The 17920-nt window shown below is 53.5% G+C and overlaps 3 protein-coding genes across 12 annotated transcripts in view; 1 reads left to right on the forward strand and 2 right to left on the reverse strand.

Moving 5' to 3' along the window:
• Positions 1-51: 51 nt before the first annotated feature.
• Positions 52-4225, reverse strand: Fastk (Fas activated serine/threonine kinase). Of its 5 annotated transcripts, none has more exons than XM_041640648.1 (10): positions 4045-4224; positions 2916-3323; positions 2315-2494; positions 2041-2180; positions 1246-1459; positions 988-1147; positions 736-827; positions 528-663; positions 336-450; positions 52-261 (listed from the first exon to the last, which is right to left on the reverse strand). In XM_041640648.1, the coding sequence occupies exons 1-10, from the start codon at positions 4124-4126 to the stop codon at positions 154-156; spliced, it is 1635 nt and encodes a 544-aa protein (XP_041496582.1). In that variant the 5' UTR covers positions 4127-4224; the 3' UTR covers positions 52-153. The 5 variants fall into 5 exon arrangements, with proteins under 5 accessions (XP_041496582.1, XP_041496586.1, XP_041496584.1 ...); XM_041640652.1 differs by lacking the exon at positions 4045-4224 and adding an exon at positions 3789-4034; XM_041640650.1 differs by lacking the exon at positions 4045-4224 and adding an exon at positions 3569-3778.
• Positions 4226-4456: 231 nt separating this feature from the next.
• On the reverse strand, positions 4457-6990 carry Tmub1 (transmembrane and ubiquitin like domain containing 1). Of its 3 annotated transcripts, none has more exons than XM_041640642.1 (3): positions 6838-6990; positions 5557-5975; positions 4457-5275 (listed from the first exon to the last, which is right to left on the reverse strand). In XM_041640642.1, exons 2-3 carry the CDS (start codon positions 5943-5945, stop codon positions 4924-4926), a joined length of 741 nt encoding a protein of 246 aa, XP_041496576.1. In that variant the 5' UTR covers positions 5946-5975; positions 6838-6990; the 3' UTR covers positions 4457-4923. The 3 variants fall into 3 exon arrangements, with proteins under 3 accessions (XP_041496576.1, XP_041496577.1, XP_041496578.1); XM_041640643.1 differs by lacking the exon at positions 6838-6990 and adding an exon at positions 6102-6635; XM_041640644.1 differs by lacking the exon at positions 6838-6990 and adding an exon at positions 6098-6635.
• A 4974-nt stretch (positions 6991-11964) lies between these two features.
• The window catches only part of Agap3 (ArfGAP with GTPase domain, ankyrin repeat and PH domain 3), a 51252-nt gene continuing 45296 nt past the window's right edge, over positions 11965-17920 (forward strand). The window contains exon 1 of one of the 4 annotated variants that reach the window (XM_041640600.1): positions 11965-12624. In XM_041640600.1, coding sequence (XP_041496534.1) covers positions 12297-12624 — 328 coding nt within the window. In that variant the 5' untranslated portion in view covers positions 11965-12296. The remainder of the gene's footprint in view (positions 12625-17920) is intronic. The other 3 variants (XM_041640596.1, XM_041640599.1, XM_041640598.1) reach the window with 3 other exon arrangements.

A 17920-nucleotide genomic window follows, 5' to 3' on the forward strand; every position in this document is an offset into this window, starting at 1 on the left:
GAAAGAGATGCGGCCCAGCTCTGTTCCTTGGTCCAGAAATGAGACTCACCATGGGGAAGGAAAGGGATTTTAATGAAAAAGCCAACAGGGAGCCAAAGTGCAAATTGCCCCCTCCCCAATAGGGGTTCCATCCTGAGCCCTGTCTGTACTCCCTCACCCACCCTCAGGTCCCCAGCGGAGGCCTAAGGCCTGAAGTTTCTGCCTCAGGTAGCTCTTGAGTTGGGGCAGGCCTCTCTGAGACTCCAATTCTTCAAATGGCAGCTGCAGAGAGAAGACAGATTACAGTGACTTGGCTCTTAATACACATATCGGTGGGGTGGGACAGGACTTCTCACCGGCAGGAGTTGGTAGCCCATCAGGCCCAGGTGCCGCTCCCTCAGAGCACGAGAGCCCAGAAGCACCCTGCCATCCCGGCAGAAATGCCAGCGTTCTCGCAGCATCAGCACCACCCTGAAGTAGAGTGGACCTGGCTCAGGTTGCTGTTGGCCCAGTAGCCAAAGACTCCCCAACCGTTTCATTTTCCTTACCTTTGGGTGGAGTGTTGTGTTGTGGGGTTAGAGCCAGCCTGGTCCTGTTGGCAGGACCGTGGTGGGTAGGGCAGGAAGGGGTCTTGTGTCCTCATCGGCAGCACAGCACCAGAACTACCAACACAGAGCAAAAAGTCTGCAGGGCAGACAGGCCTTAGTCTTGTGCTGGCTTTAGACTGCTGGCCACCCACGTCCATCCACACCTCACCTGTGCAGTAGCCCGGAGGTACAGTCAGGTCCTGGCGGTATTTTTCTTCCCCTAGCAGCTGGCGCAGCCCCTCGGCTACTATGTCCTTGTGACTGAGGAGAAAGGGCAGTGGTAGAGGGAAGGCCCCTGTACCTGCTGAGCACTGCCACCCTGCAAAGGCCCTTTGCTGCCTCAAGGCTATTCTTCTGTTAGGAGACATGGGCTCTGGCTTTCCTACTCTGTGCTCCTGTGGCTGCCCCTCCTCTGGCCCACCTGTATTTGCAGCGGGCACGGTCAGTGATGAGGGGCTGTGGGAAGATGGGCACTCGCTGTCTTTGAGGAAGGCGGGGGCCTTGGTACCCTGGGAGTTCAAGCTCCACGGCCGTGTCGAGTAGAGAGAGGTAGCGTCGCACAATCAGAGAAGGAGGGGTGCCTGTGGGGAAGCAGGGACTGGGGGACACTGGGCCGCTGACACCTGGGCACACTCCTGCCCTGTAGCCCTTGGCCCCACCAACCATCCTGTCTGCATACCATTGATGTGGTTGATGAAACTGGGGGAGAAGACAAACTGCAGGGCTCTGAAAGGCAAGCACTGTAGCTGGCACAGAGACATCAAAATGTTGACTGTGGCCAAGGGTGCCACCCCTGCTTCCCGAGCCAGGATCCTCTCAAGACAGGGCATGAACTGCTGCTCCAGAGGCAGGTAGTTCAACCTCCCAAAGGGTAGGACCAGCTTCTGTACCACCTGCAGAAAAAGGCAGTGGCATCCAGCAGCAAACACTACTTTGCTTTCTTTCAGGGTCTTTGTCTCAGGTTAATTTGGAACTCCCTATGCAGATCAGGCTGGCCTCAAACTCAGAGATCCACCTTTCTCTGCCTCTGCCAGGATTAGAGGCACATGCCAAGTTCCCTGGCATGTTTGATAGGCACAACCTCAGGGAGGCCTGGTTCTATTAGTAATTTTCAAGGCAGAATGCCCTCTATACCAGCACACACTCCAAGTTCTGCAACATAAGTAGTATCTTCACAGAAGGGACATAACTGGGGACGGGGGGAGTGTATGGCCTGTAGATCTCTCCGTAGGAGTGGATCCTATGGAGCTAGGCTGCTGTGCAGGAGCTTTGGAGAGTTTCAGGGCTCCAGACATACTACTATACTGATTATGGGAACTGGACAACCAGTAAGCAGAGACAGATGTCCTGGACACAGAACACAGCCTGGGTAGAATGCTTGCTACAGAAGCCAGACAAGCTGGATGGGGGCTGGGCCCGACCAAGCAGCTGAGGATGACTCAGAGAAGCAGGGGAGGGTGGGAGGCCAGCCCACCTTGCTGTTGAGCTGGGCTTCCTCAACCACCAGGAAGTGAGCAATGGCTTCCAGAAGCTGGGGTTCCCGCAACCGGTGCCGGGCCAGGTGCTGAGCCAGAAGCACCATTACATGAGGAGTCAGTTCTTCTGGCCTTGCCTCTGTGAAGAACAGCCTGTCATACTGTGCCTTCAAGGAAGGCTGCTGGGGGCTAGACTGCGCTCCAGCCCAGGCACTCTATCCCAGCGGCTCCATCTCATCCCTTTGCCTCCCTTTTGCTTTTAACCCTCGGCACCTGCCAGGCTTCTGATCAGATGCTGACGAGGGTACCGCAGGAAATGGGGGCAGCTCAGGGCCATTTCCAACCTTTGCCCACCATGGATGGTAGGCTGATGTGGGGAAGGTGGTTTTGGAAGGAGGCGGGACCTTCGCTCCTGCTCCAGGGCACACAGGAGTGGTCCATCTGATGGAAAGCCTGGGAGGGAGAGGGACAAAGACCATCCTAGTAAGAAAGCTGCGGTGTGCTATCTTGCCAAGTGGAACGAATGAGTCCCCAACTTCCTCTTCTTCATTTCTTGAGTGGGAAGGTGTAGTGATTTCAGTGGAGAGAGGTGGTCACGTGAGCATGATGTATCAACAGTGTGTGGGGAAAGCCTTAGACAAGTCACCTTGTGCCAAGTCTAACAAAGTGATGTGGCTTCCTAGAGCGCTGTATTAGAAGGAACCTAGTATCCAGCAGAGGCAGAATGTTGGACATCCACCATGAGGATCATCCACCAGAGGACTCAGCATGTGTGCTTGGGGAGGTGCCATTACTAGGTGGGAATCTGAGAGTCCTCTGCTCTCTCTTCCGCTACTCTTCCCTAAACACCCACACCTTCCAACACCCTCCTCACCAAGTAAGACTGCAAGGTGTAGACACACATGGATGGTGTGCACGTCAAAGGAGGGGCAGTTTCGGATGATGAGCTGACTCAAGTCCCGCAGTGTGGCCTGCTCCACAGGGGAGGGCCTAGGCTGAGACACCAAAAGCTGTCCCAGACGGCGAAGGGCCACAGGGTAGTGATGAGCTCGCACTTTGGTGGGGTTCTGGCTCAGCCATCGCAGTAGCTCCCCAGGGCTCTGTGCCTGTTCCAGAAGCCGTTGAAGGCCTTGCACAGGGCCTCCTCCAAAAGGCCGGTCCCCCGACTTGCTGGGCCCCGAACAGGGCTGTACTGGCGGGATAAGCAGCAGACCAGACAGCCGAGCAGGGGAATTCTGGGCAGAGAGCAGGATTCGAAGCATGGAGGTGGGTGATGGAGACCCTGAGGGGTGGCCCAGAAAACCGGGTGAGGTTTCCTCTAAGAGGAAATAGCTACCTAGTCCTTACCTCACTCCCCACCCAAAGGGCCCGCTCTGGAACTCTTCCCCACCATGCTCCCTTTCCCCGTTCCTTTCTAAAGAAATCCTAATTCTTTAAGTGTGCTCGGTGCAGCTCTATACACATTTCACATACACATCTCCTTCGATGCTCCGTGCACGCTGATGAGGAGTCGCGGGGCTGCATTACCTCATTTCACAGGTGGAGAAACAAGGCCCAGAGCGACGAAGAGGTTAAAGCCCGAGGTCATTCACAGGGTTAGTGGTCACACCCAGCCTGGAGCCCCGGTGGTCCCAGCGACGCGCCCTGCCGACCACCTCCCCTCTCGCTGGAGGCGGCGGCGGGGTGGGCGGACCGCGAGCTCAGCAGCCGGACGGTGCTGGGTCCCATGCTGGGCGCTCCCACTTACCAGCTGCGTGACCTTGGACAAGTGTCTCCGCCTCTCTGCCTAAGTCTCCTCACCAGTGAAATGAGAACACAGCGCAAACTCGCAGGGCGCGCGCTGGGCCCCAGTGCACCGTCTGCCAAGGCGCGGGGTCGGTGCTGTCCGCGGGAGAGGCCCCCACACCCTGTCCCGGCCCTGGGAGGCCAGCAGCCCGTGGCCACTGTCGCTAACACCAGCTCCCGCCGCCCTCCCGCGGCCCTCCCCACAGACGCCACCCTACATGACTCCCCGGGCCCCGCGTAGGTCACTCTCTCAGTTGGTCTCGGGGCCCGGGAGTCGGGCTCCCCCCGTGGCCTCCTCATCAGCGGGCCACAGAGTCCGCCATCTTCCCAGCAGCCCCCGGATCGCCCCCAGACGCCAATCGCAGCTCAGTTCCAGGCAGCTGAGACGTGGCTCCCGGCAGGCGCTGCGAGCAGGGGGAGCCGTGGGTCCCGCCCCCAGCTTCCGGGAAGTGTGCGCGCGGCTGTGGAGGCGGTGCCCTAGAGCCTGGCCTGAAACCTGCGGGAATGATGTGGAAAGCGGTGGTCCGCTGTCCAGCCCTGGGCAGTTTGCGCACACAGGACCTAGGGCAGGTCCCGTTCTCCCAGAATAAGGACTCCCCACCCTCAAGCCCCGCACAGACACACTGGGGATGAAAACGTCACAGTTTCTTTAATATTCACAAAATTCCAGAAAACAGCTCCGCTTCTCTCAACTCCCCTTCACCAGTCTCCCAGTCCACCGGTCCCCAACTCAGCCACGGCAGCTCTTTGGAACTAGACGTACTTAGGTCCTCTGGCAGCACACTAAGATGGGCCCAGTGGGGTGGCCCGGCTTTGTGCCGGGCCAAGGCAGCGACAGCAAGTGCCTGATCCAGAAGAACCCACTGTCTGCGAAGGCTGAGGGCCAGCAGCCCCAGAACATGGCCCCGAGATATGAAGATCACAGGGAGAAGCCTCCGCTAAGCCCTGGAGTCCTCTGCGGCGCAAGGCTGGGCTCCAGGGGAGTGGGAAAAGGCAGGCAGCGGGTGAGGTGGGCCTGGGCAGACAGCAGCTCCCTTTGCGCCTTGGGGACTGAGGTCCAGAGGGGCTGGCTACACTGCCAAAAGCCCGTGGAGGCACTACGGGCGATACATGGCAAAGGCCAGGAGACTGAGGAGCAGGGTGAAGCCGGCCAGGCCCAGGGTGGCTGTCAGGGGAAAGAAGGGCCGGTACTGGATCTGGCAGTACCAAAGCAGGAGCAGCAGCAGAAGCAGCAGGGGCAACAGAATACTGCCGATTTCCAGCCCGGAGGGGCCGGGCTCTGACCCTGGTGGGCAAGGGGGATGTGGGGGACCGACTCTCGTGGACACGTGGCAGTGGAGAACGCAGTTGGGGGGGAGGTGGAGGCTGCCCAGTGTCTGGGTGTCGTCTCCTAGCAGTTGGCCTTGGTAGATGAGTCGAACCTGCTGTTCCCGGCCCGGAAACTGGGTCCTGAGGAGAGAGGGACCTGGGTAAGAGAGCAGGCCTCAGGAAGTCCTGGTCCTTTGCTCAGAGGACCGATCCCAACCTTCACCCCTGCACTCTATAAAGCACCCAGATCCTGGCCTCTGGGGGGCAGGTTTGAACAGGTTAACAGCTATAGGGTGTAAGTGTCCAAAGGAGACAGTTTTCTCAAACAGAAAATAAGGGTGAGTTTCAATTTTCTCTAGTGGCCCTTCTATAATCACCCACCCCATTTTTAGGATTCTGTTCTTACCCTCTTCCCAGCTTACCTTTTCAAGGAGCCTATGGTGTCCTGAGGCCAGGCCCTGGCAACCTGCTCAGAGTCATTGAGAAATTTCAACCGTAGCACTAGGGGTTCCTGCAGGGAGTCAGGAGGTGGTGCTGTTGCTGTGACCTCAGTGTCAGGTTCTGGATGTGTTGATGGACCTCTGTGTCTCAGGCTGGGGCTCTCAGCCCCTGGGGCCTCCTCTCTGATGCTGTCTGTGGCTGCCATGGCTTCGCTGGGCTGTGCTGGGGTTGCGGTCCCTGACGGCTGTGGCAGGGGATCTGTATTCTCAGTGGTATGTGTTGAGACCCAGGCAAGGGCCAGCACCAGAAGGCACGCAAGCACCGAAAAAAGGACAGTCACCTCATCGCCTACTCCTTCAATCAAGGCCATGGCACCTGAGTTGCCAGAGGTGCTACCGAGCTAAAGAAGCACAAGGATTGATGAAAGGCTGCTTTCTGACCAGGAGTCGACCCGACTTCAACAAGCCCTTGAATCCACTGTGCTACAACCCTCCCACCGTTCCAGTTATTCTGTCTTCTTACCTACCCCAGGATACAGACCGGTCCAGCATCCTGTAGTCCCAAATTTGCTTTCTTGTTTTGTCCCTTTCCATCACCAGAGTCCAAGTCTTAACTTTGCTGTCTGAGTTCTAGGTCTTCATTCAGCTCCCCAATTCACCCAAACCCTATATCCAAGTAAGGGCCTTGCTCTTCTAAGCGATCCTTCCTAAATTTAGCCTCCATCAAACTTTACCCAAAAGCTTACCTATACTTTTGTCCACTTCATCCCAAAATTCACTCCTTCACCTATTCCCAACAAAGCTCATCTGATGCCCTGTCCTTTAAGTTTCTCTTCTCGACATAAGGGTCTCCTATAGCCCCTAACACTCCCCTTTACCATCTACCCAAACCCCACCCACAACACACAGAGCTTCCCAAAGCTTCCCAGACAACGCTAAACGTCAAACTCCGCCCTTGGCCAATCTGGTTGCCTATCCAGCTCGGCCCCTTCTTGGGTCCACCCAAACCCCACCCCACAGTAGCACTACTCAGCGCCTGTGGGGGCAACCTTGCCAAACCCAGAGATCTCCAGACCCTTGATCCTTCCGGAGAACCTAGACTTAGCTCTCCCCACCCCCACTGCTCCATCACTCCTTCCATCAGCCCGCCTCCCTCCCCCTCCCCCAGGAGCAGGAGGGCACCAGAGATCTCGGGGCGGGGCGTGCAAAGCCCAGCTGTGGCCTGGGGCGACAGGGTGGGCGCGGTCACACGCAGCGACTCACCGCCCAACTCCACCAGCTCCATCTCGGCCCCTCGGGCACTTCCGGGCCGGAGGCACCGAGGTCGCAGACACCTGAGGTCCCTCTCCTTCCCCGCGGCTGCGACCCGGGAGCATTGTGGGAATTGTAGTCCGCCCTGATTAGTTCCCGCCCTCCGCCCTAGGGACCCACGTCCCGGCTGGACCAGCTGTTCCCGGTACCCGCAGATCGTCGATGGCCGCGGGGACGACCCTAGGGGTTGTGCTTGTTCACAGAGAATTGGTCAGCAACGAGAACCTCCCGCTCCGCCTCTAGCTGCTGGGGCATCTGTCACTCCCGACACCAACGTCAGCCTTCAGCACGTCAGAGCACCCGTGTTGGTGATGCAGAGATGAAGACTCTAGAGAACTCAGGTGGCCACTACCCGGACCTCGCCTACTGTCACAGTGGATGTCAGAAAGCATCTTGGTTTTCTAAATTGACTCTGTGACTCCGTATCCGAGAAGGCGTGGGTTGCCTGCCTCATTCGCTAGGGAGAGTGCCTAACCCCAGCTGTTCCCTTTCCAGGCCTCTCCTCCTTTGCTCCTACTGGATTGTAAAATTGGCATAGACTTTGGAACAGAGCACACATCCTAAGGCCTCTCGTAGGCTCATCAGCTACATAATCTCTGGTGGGTTATTAAATCTCTGAACAAGCATAATTCTTTTAAGTCAGTTGTAAGGAAGAAATTTGATATTTTATTAAATAAGTATTTCAGCTATGTAAAATATATGTCACTGTATTTCAAACGTCTAGTATTAGTGCATTTGCTTCACTAAAACCTAAACTGAGAAACTAGCTAAGTATGGTGGCATATCCCTGTAAACCCAGCACTAAGAGTTTGAGGTAGGAAGATTTGAAACCGCCTTTGACCACCCACCAACACTCTGTCTCATTCCCCAACATCTAAGAAAAAAAAAATGTTTCAGCACAGAGGATGTCAAGGTAGACCTGTGACAGCTAATCTCTGCAGATTCTTCCTTACTCCTCTGACCCCAAATAGCCACAGACATCTTGAATTGTGAATTTTATAGAGCAGTTTTTGCTTGGGAGTTTGAAAATGCATGTGTGTATATGTGTCTGATGCACACATGTGAATGTACACACATACAGGATTTATTTGTCTCTGCTCCCCTATGCTAGGGTTACAAGCACTGGCAGCCATGCCAGGCTTTTGACATGAATGCTGTGCCCTCAAATTGAGGTCCTCATGTTTGCAAAGTTCTAATTATTGAAAATAGATTTATGTATTATATTTGTATGTATGTTTACCTGAATGAATATATATATTCACTATGTGCCTTACTGGTGCCTCTGTAAGTCAGAAGAGGACATTAGATCACCTAGTACTGGAGTTACAGACAGTTTCTAGGGGCCATGTGAGTGCTGGGAACCCAACCAGGTCCTCTGCTAGCGTTGCAAGAGTAGCAAGCTCAACAAGCACAGCAAGTGCTACTCTTAACTTCTGAGTCATCTCTCCAACCCATACAGGCCAGTCTTTCTTTCTTTCTTTCTTTCTTTCTTTCTTTCTTTTTTGGTTTATTGAAACAGTGTTTCTTTGTGTAGCCTGGTCTGCTGGTCTGTCCAAGAACTCACTTTGTAGACCAGGCTGGCCTCAAACTCAGAGAGATCACCTGCCTCTGCCTCATGAGTGCTTGGGATTAAAGGTGTGCACCACCACCACCTGGCCAGAGACACTAGCATTACTTAGAATTATAAAACATAAGAACTATATGTTTTTGTGAGAAAAGCTATATTTTCTGTTTAATCACTTTATTTTTTCAGAGTAAGACCATAAAATTGACAAGACATTGCTAAAGCCATACAAACAGAAACACCCACCATTCTGTAGTTTGAGAGGTCCAAGTTTTCCTTAGTTTGCACTTGATCCTTTGGAAAGTAAGAGACATGTAGGAAGGAGCAGAGATGTGTAGAAAGTCAAAGATAGGCAGTTTTATTTTGAGAAAAAGTCCAGGTTGGTCTGAGAAGTGGGAAAGAATGTAAAAAAAAATAAACAAAAAACAATATGTGGGCAGGAAATATGCTTAGCAGTTAAGCGCAGTGGCATGTCTGCTCTTTCAAAGGACCTAGGCTCATTTCTCAGTGCCCAGATGGCAACTCAAAACTACCTGTAATTTTAGTTTTAGAGGAAGCAGATCTCCACAGGCATCAGGTACTTGCCTGCACGTAATGCACGTCCATACACGTAAGAAAAATAACATTCTGAAAGACAATGTGTGTAGCGTGTGCATGTGGCATTCAGTGCTAGAGCATTTGCCTAGCATGCTTAATAAGGTCCTGTAGTCCAACCCGGGGCATGTATCAATGGTGAAATGACCCACTTGAAATAGTTATTGACAACCTTGACAACCATTTTCTTTTTCGAGACAGGGTTTCTTTGTAGCTTTGGAGCCTGTCCTGGCACTTGCTCTGTAGACCAGGCTGGCCTCGAACTCACAGAGATCTGCCTGCCCCTGCCTTCCAAGTGCTGGAATTAAAGACGTGTGCCACCACCATCCAGCCAACAAACATATTAAGATATTAAAAGTTTTAAGTTTTTGGACTGGGTGGAGGTAATGAATGTCTTTAATTCCAGCACTCGGGAGTCAGAGGCAGAAGGATCTCAGTGAGTTCGATGACAGTCTGGTCTACATAGTGAGTTCTAGGATAGCCAAGGATACACAGAGAAACCCTGTCTTGAAAAAGAAAAGTTTTTGTTTTATTGATGTTAGACCAAGAGCTGGCATGTGTCTCTGAAACCTCTTGGTGTCCAAGCCCAGGTCTGCAAAGTTTTAAAGGGCAAAACCCACAAAGACTACAATTTACATCAAAATTAGATGAGGGTCATCGTAACCTTGAAACGTTTATTTCTGGCAAAGCATGGTAATTATTTCAAACATAACATGACAATTAATTTTTTGTTTTGTTTTGGAGACAGTTTCTCTGTGTAGCCCTGGCTGCCCTGGAACTTGCTTTGTAGATTGAACTGGCCTCAAACTCATTTAGATTCCCCTGCTTCTCCCTAGTGTTGGGACTAAAAGCATGCACCACTATGCCAGGCTCACAATTTCTATTTATATTGCCTTTAGTTATTTTAGTTTACTTTAATCATTTTGGCTAATATAACTGGACCATGGTTGAGGCCATGGAAATCTCAAATGTGTTGCCAAGGCAGACATGGTTGTTGGGGATAGAGGACTGAGAAATAGACAAACACAAGCTAAATAAAGTAGAGACAGACTGGCGTTACCTCACTCATTTCAATAGTATTCAGAAGATACCTGGGTGAACCACTGTTCTTTGTTGTGCTTTGTTTTGTTGTTGTTCTTTATTTTTTTTTAATTTTTTTTTGAGATAGGGTTAACAGTCCTAGCTGTCCTGGAACTCGCTCTGTAGACCAAGCTGGCCTGAAGTCACAGAGATCCACCTGCCTCTGCCTCCCAAGTGCTGGGATTAAAGGCGAGCACACCACTGCCCAGAGTTGTTTTTCTTTAAGGACAACTCTTCTGTGTCTATGCAGCATGTGCATACACATGAGTACCTGGTACCTGCAGAAGGTGTTTAATTCCCTGAAACTAGAGTTACAGATGGTTATGAGCCACCATGTGGGTGCAGTGAATTGAACTCAGGTCCTCTGGAAGAGCAGTCAGTGCTCTTAACCACTGAACCATCTCTCCAGCCCCATTGATTTTCTTTTTTTTTTCTTTTCTTTTTTTAAAGATTTATTTATTATGTATACAACATTTCTTCCATGTATGTCTGCATGCCAGAAGAGGGCACTAGATCTCATTATATAGATGGCTGTGAGCATGTGGTTGCTGGGAATTGAACTCAGGACCTCTGGAAGAGCAGTCAGTGCTCTTAACCTCTGAGCCATCTCTCCAGCCCTGAAGTTTGGATTTTCTTTTCCTTCTTTTTTTTAAGACAGGTTTTTCTGTGTAGCTTTGACTGTCCTGAACTCGATATGTAGACCAGGCTGGCTATGAACTCAGAGATCTGCCTGTCACCCCCTTCCATCCCCAGCTAGGATTAAAGATGTGGACCATCACTGCCTGGCGTTGCTTTTCTCTTTCAGACAGGTTTGGTGATTTTCTAGGCTCTACCTTCCTAGTACCAGGATTACAGGCACGTACTCATATTCAGCTGATTTGGTTTTTGAGACAGTCTCAAAAACTGTCCTTGAACACCTGATCTTCCTACTCCACCTCCCCTGTGCTAGGATAACAGGTGTACATCATGATACCTGTCATACTCTAGCAAATTATTCCACAGGGTCACTCCCTTGCACTTGCACAGGTCACCTCTTGGCGGTTTGGGGAATCTGCCTTAGGGATGTGGATTAATTAGCACTGGAACCTTGAAGGAAGCTCTCTAGCCCTCGTAGGGGACAAGATAGACAAGGGGGTAGGACAAGAAAAATTATGAACCCCATGTGGATTCTGGTGAATTTCGGTAATGAACCAATGAACTCTCCTCAGTTTGGCAGGGGAAGGTATTTTGGGAGAGGGCTATCACTGGGAGATAAGAATTGGGACACTATTGTTTCTAAGCGTCATTTGCAGGGCCCTTTGATGAAACTCAGGGAGAACAGGAAATAGGAGCGAGGGAACTCGTCCCCGTCTCCCAGCCACAGCCAGCAGTGGAGACCCGGGCAGAGAGCCAGGGAAGAGAACCAAGGCATGATCCTTAGGGCTGACCTCGAGGCCTGGGGACAGAGGTGCCGGTGCTGCACCAAAAGAGGGTGGCGCCGTTGGGCCTGTGCGAGCTTCTCGGCCAATCAGCCCCATTTATCAGTACCCTCGGGCGCAGGGAACTGTTCGGAGTGGGCCAGGGATTCCACACCGGTCTAGAGCAGCGCAGAGGTGAAAAGGCAGCTGGCCGGTCGTGGGGACAGCGCGGTCGTGTCCCCGGGCGGGTGGCCTCGAGGCGCCGAGGGATAGGGGGGCGGACGGGCGAGCGTGCGGAAGGGCCTAGGCGGGTGGGTGGGGCCGCGCGTCGCGGCCAACGCGCGGCTCTTGGGGGTGGAGGCTGCTGAGCCTGAGCGAGAGAGGGGCGGGGGCGCAGGGCGACGCGCTGGGGGGCGGGGGCGGTTGGGAGGGGGGCTCGGCTGCGTGTGCCGGAGCCGGCGGGGGCGGCGGTGCGTGCGCATGACGCGGGGGGGAGGGCCCGGGCCGCGCGCTCCCGGTCCCGTTGTTGTTGCCGCTGGAGGCAGCTCCGAGGCGGCGGGATCTCAGCACCGGTAAACGCCGGGCGGCGGCCCCAGCGTGCGCGGCCGCGCCTTCTGGCCTCGGCTCCGGGCCTCATGCGCTAGCCCGGCGCCGCGCGCTTCACAGTTCGGGTCCCTCCAGCGCCGCGTGCCCGCGCGCCCGCTCGCCGCCGCCGCCGCCACCGCGCCGCCCCGGGCCCTGGCTGGGCCCGTTTCGGGCCCCGCGGCTCCGGAGCCATGAACTTCCAGGCGGGCGGGGGCCAGAGTCCTCAACAGCAGCAGAGCCTGGCAGCGCCGGGGGGCGGCGGCGGCGGTGGCGGCGGAGCGGGGGGCGGCGGGCAGTTCGGCGGCGCGGGGCCAGGAGCCGGAGGTGGCGGCCCCTCACAGCAGCTGGCCGGCGGGCCCCCCCAACAGTTCGCGCTCTCTAACTCGGCCGCTATCCGGGCGGAGATCCAGCGCTTCGAGTCGGTACACCCCAACATCTACGCCATCTACGATCTGATCGAGCGCATCGAGGATTTGGCGCTGCAGAACCAGATTCGAGAGCACGTCATCTCCATCGAGGGTGAGCGGAGCCGGGGGGCTGCGGGAGCTGGGGCGCGGTGGCCTTTGCAGCGCTGGCGGGGGCACTCCACGGCCCGGGCCCATATTCGGGCCCGGCCCCTCTCTGGCGCTCAGGGGTCTTGTGGAGCTGAGGTTCGCGGTTTGCTAATTGGCGCTGCAGAGCCCCAGCTGGTCCAGGTTTTTCCATGTCTTAGCCAGGAACACTTTTTTTTGGGGGGGGGGGGGGTCCGTCTTGAGCTAGTGGACACGCTTTTTGCTCTTCGTGACCCAGGAGGTGAAGGTGGTGTCGCTCCAAGGACTGATGCACTCTGAGTCGCCAAGGGCCTTGGGGCCACATCTGGCCAGGCATCATCGGGCCGGGTGGGCGCGACGGAAGACCTTGGTGGGTTGTGAAGGTGGGGCCGATGCTCGGGAATAATCTTAGCTGATGCCCTGGCTCTGGCCGGCAGTAGGGGTAGAGGATCAGAACCTCGGGTTAGTGGATGGCAGCCTTCCGGGGCCGCTCCCGCAGGCTTCGGAGGGTGGCGCACCCCGCGGCGCCCTCTCCCGACGCACACCCACCCCCACTCTTCTGCGGCCCGGCGAGCGCGGGCCTGGCCTGGCGCAGGGCTGGGGAGCTGTGGCCGCGTGGGAGGCGCTGGATGGTCCCTCTGGGCGCTGTCAGTGTCCTCTAACCCCCAGGACATTCATGCCTGCTTCGGTGGAGGTATATACATGGGGCTACCGGATGCTGACTGACCTCCAGGGAGGTCGGACCTGGATATAGGGACTATAAACTCCAGACCATTCGCTGCTTCAAACAATGGTCCTTCCTGTGGGCACTTGGGTCATGAACTGGGGCCGCAGAAGGGCACATTAATTGGGGACACACTGCTGGCATGGAGCCCCACTACCTCTGGTGCGGTGGAGGCCGGCTGGCAGTAGCAACAGGCACCCCAGTGGCAGTGTTGACCTTCTAGCCAACTTGGACAGATGGGCCTCGCCCTGGTCCATCTGCTTCCTTTTCCAACTCTGCTTGAAGGGGGACGCCCACCAGCAGGAGGTGGTTTCTGCCTTAGTGGCAATGCAGGGAGAGCCAAGGCCAGTTGCTGCTGACATGGGGTTGAGAAGGGTATGCCCACTCTTTGGGCCCTATAGTTCAGATCCTGTTCCCAGCTTCATCTTGTGTGAGACTTTGGAGCCCTCTGTACTTGAACATCCCTGTTTTGCTTTTCTATTGTATCCATCGCTGATGAGTCTTGAATCTTACTTACGTGAGTAGACACCCCCCCCCTCCTTAGATCTGGGCCCCTTTTGTTGTAACATCCCCTTCTGACTTCCTTTTGATCTTTTCCCAGCCTGCTTCTTCTCTCTCAAGGCAGAGCTCACTGTGAACTAATTAGGTGACAGAAAAAACTCATTAAGATGGATTTGAGTAAATGGCCTGATTCACTGCTGTGGTTGGAGACTGGGAAATGACATTTGTGTGTGCCCAGGGTCTTCAGAAGAGATTCAGAGAGGGTGAGGCCAGAAGAAGCAGTTCTCTCTTCTGGAGGAAGTACGAACTCCCAAGATGATTTCCCTTGCCTTTTTGGGAGGATGAAGCAACTTACTGGATAGCCACCAGTGTGTGTGTGTGTGTGTGTGTGTGTGTGTGTGTCTGTGTATTAGCTGTCCCAGCTGTCCCAGAGACTTTCCAGAGCAGGGAGAAGACAGGCTGAGTGGGCTCCACATCTAATTTCTGTTTATTAGTATTATTAGTGACCTAAGTCACTCTTCCTCACATCAGAGTGGTCATGTTCTGTGCAAGTCATGGTCCTGGGAAGTACTTGGTTTGGTTTTTAGCTCTGTCTTGAGTTCAGCATGATAGGCAACATTTCCACTCCTAGAGCCCTCCCCCAGACTAACTTCCCCATTGTGGTTTGGAAGTACCCTACCATTCCATCTGCTTTGCCTGGAAGCTTTATGTCACCATCATGAAATCCTGGGACCTGATGATCACTGTCACCAGACTGACCCAGCTGCTTCCCAAACGCCAAGCCTCAGCTCTGTTGTCTCCTCCCTGTCCCTGCCACCCTGCTCTCTGGAGAAGAGTCCTAGCACCTTCTTCCACCTTCCCCTTCTGGGCCTCTCCTGGAGCCTTTTTTTTTTTTACCCCCACCCTGCTGGCTTTCACACTTCTATCGCCCCAGCTTTTCCACTGTAGGCAGGCTACCAAAAAAAAAAAAAAAGGCCCAAACCCAACCAACCAGACTCCTCCACTGTTCAGCCCTGTAACGCTTCCTGCGGTAGAGTTCTCCATCTGCCTAACCATATTGATCTGTCCTATAAGGCAGTGTTCCCACCTTGCCCAGAGTAGGAAGATAGTAGCATCTTAGGTTTGCCCTTGTTCTTTCTGTTTAGGCTGAGCCCCCTAAGCCCAGCAAACCTAGACTATTACATAAACACAGAGTTGCCCGGAGCCTCTGTTTCCTTGTGCAAAGGGCTGTCTTTCACCTGGCTTCACTTATCTTTGGTGAAGGGCTTATTTGTCTTATCAGAGGGTGACAGCCAAAACTATTTAAAACATTAAAATTCCTTTCCTAGTCAAGAGAGAACACCTGCCCATCACTAGGCCCCAGGGAATGAAAGAAGCACCTACCAGGAGCCAGCTTTGGGGCCTGGAAGACGTACTGCATGCAGGACCTCTGACCCACTCAGCCTTGCCAGTGAGAAACTGAGGCTCAGAGAAGGGAGGGACTAATGCTAACCCAGCCAGGCAAGTGGCTTGTGATCAGCACACTCTCCCAAAGAAGAGTTCCCCCAACTTACAGGAGTCTCCTGGCTGTAGAAGGAAGAATGCAGGGACAGCGGGGCTTCAGTTGATGGCAGTGAGTGGGGGCCAGGGAGACACTAGACCTCGCCATCCAGGAGCCCAGAGATGCTACTCCAGTGCTTTAGGAAGACAGCCTTGGGCAGGTGTGTGCCTGTGGGGTATGGGTCAGTGGGGCCTGGAAGTGGACAGTACCTAGGTGTGCATGCCATATGGCCACTGTTGTGTTTGCATGGAACCCCTTTGTTTTCCACTGGGAGAAGTTCCTTTGAGCATTCCTGTCCATCTCCTTGGATTGTTCTCAGCCTCATTTGTGCAGTTCCCATTCTGCCTGCCTTCCTACCCAGACTGTGTCTTAAATGATATCCCAAAGGGCTGATCTCTGTGAGTTCGAGGCCAGACTGGTTTACAAGAGCTAGTTCCAGGACAGGCTTCAAAGCCACAGAGAAACCTTGTCTTGAAAAACAAAAACAAACAAACAAACAATAAAAAGATATACCAAAGGAACTGGGAGGAAGAGATAATGGGCTTCTTCCTGTTTGCATCAAGCCTCTGCTAGACAGAGAAGGGGCCAGGTATATTGGGAAAGCCCAGAGGAAGCAGGAAGAGGGTTCCAGCCATAGTCCCCGCATGACTCTCCTTGGGTGTTATGACTGCATATTCCCATTGTCCTGTGATTTCTCTTACCATATCCCTGCCATAAGGAAAGGACATGGAAGCTAGTTCCATTTAGAGACAAGAAGCTCCTGAGCTCCTAACTTTACTGATTATTCTGGGTAGTCTCCACCTGGCCAGGATTCTCACCGCAGGATCTGCTGTCTTGTGCAATGCCCAAACTAGGCTTTCCCCAGCGGCCCCAAATGCAGGTCAGGAATGGGCTGGAACCTACATCTGTCACTCTGTAATTCCTACAGTTAGCTATTTTAGTGGGGAAGGCCTATTGGGGGCATGGCTGCTTATGTAGAACTTTGCACACAAGGGTTCTAGGAATTCTGAAAAAGAGGAGGATACCCCTGTGGGGTGCTGGTAGGCAGCAAAAAGCGTATTTGTTCCCAGTCCATCTTTTTAACTCCTACTGGGTGGCCCAGTTGCATCTGGGACCTCAAAATACTGGAGAACAAAGGCAAGAAAGGAGAGGAGACATGGTAACAGCTGCCCTGGGATGGCTCAGCAGGCAGGAGGTATCCGAGGGCACCGGCATGGTGTAGCTCTGAAGCTGTTTTTTTTTTTTTTTTTTTGTTTTTTAAACTAGGGTAAAGCTGGGAGACCTGCTTCAGAGCTAGAAGGGACAAGTGGAGGCTCTGCTCCCAGAGTCCATGACCTCAGAAAAACCCCCTTCATTCCATTGGCTCAAGGGTCAGTGTCTGCTATTCCTCCCTCATGGGCAGTCTTCGCCCCTAAGTACTGCCTGCTGTCTTCTTTTCCTTCTCTCCTCAGGTGTGAGCTGGGTGTGGTGGGTGGGAGGCTTTCCCACCAGAGGGGACAGGATTATGTTGGGGTGGTGTGAAAACAACATGTATGTGGTAGGATTCAGGGTGTATAGCAAGTTGGTCTCTGTGTCCATAGGGAACAGATGGGTGAAGTGGGCAGGACCCTGGAGAAGGATTTTTTTTTTTAATTGAAAAAAATCTTTTTTCATATAATACATTTTGATCGTGGTTTACCCCTTCTTCCTCCCAGGTCCTCTCTACCTCTCAACCCACTCAACTTTATGTTCCTTTCCACTCCTCTTTAAAAAGAAACACACCACACACAACCCTACAAAAACAAACTAAAATATACAAGAAAAAGATCAATAAGACAAAATAAAATTCTCAAACAAAACAGCATGAGGTGAAAAAAAGTCTACAAAAATACCATTGAGTTTGTTTGGTGTTGGCCAGTTATTCCTGGACATGGGGCCTGCCTTGAAGTGTGGCTAATATACTTCATTGGAAAAAACTAATTTTTCCTTTTCCAGGGAATATGAATGCAGATAGATTCTTGGTTAGGTGTGGGAGCCTGTGTCCACTTCCTCCCCTCAGTACTGGGGCCCAGTACTCCTTGAACCTATGAAGGTCACGTGGACACTCACAGCCTCTGTGCGTTCACATGTGTGTCAGTTTCCTTGGCGTCATCTCTGGCCTCTGGCTCGAACCGGCTTCCTGTCGCTACTTGTGCATAGCTCCCTGAGGTTTGGAGAAAGGGCTGATAAACGTCCCATTTAGAGCTGAGTGACCTAAAGTCTCTCTTTCTGCACCTTGTCCAGTTGTGGTTGGTAAAGGAATTTTTATTTCTATCCATCTTCCAAGATTGCGGGAAACCACGGGAGTTGGTGCTTCCTTCTATGTGACATAAGGTGGCCTGGGAGGGTTCAGTCAGGAGTGTGGAGTGGCTTGCGTGAGGGTAGGCCCCTCGCCACGTGTGCATTTGCCTGTGAGTCCTTGGCCGGCTGTTAACATGTGTCATGTTGGCCCGGGTGTAGGGGAGCTCTGGCCTCGTCAGGCAGGCATTACAAGGGCCCATG

This window comes from Microtus oregoni, unplaced genomic scaffold (genome assembly GCF_018167655.1).
Source record: "Microtus oregoni isolate MIOR12 unplaced genomic scaffold, Mior012 000064F_ref0000363, whole genome shotgun sequence".
NCBI classification, from domain to species: domain Eukaryota; kingdom Metazoa; phylum Chordata; class Mammalia; order Rodentia; family Cricetidae; genus Microtus; species Microtus oregoni.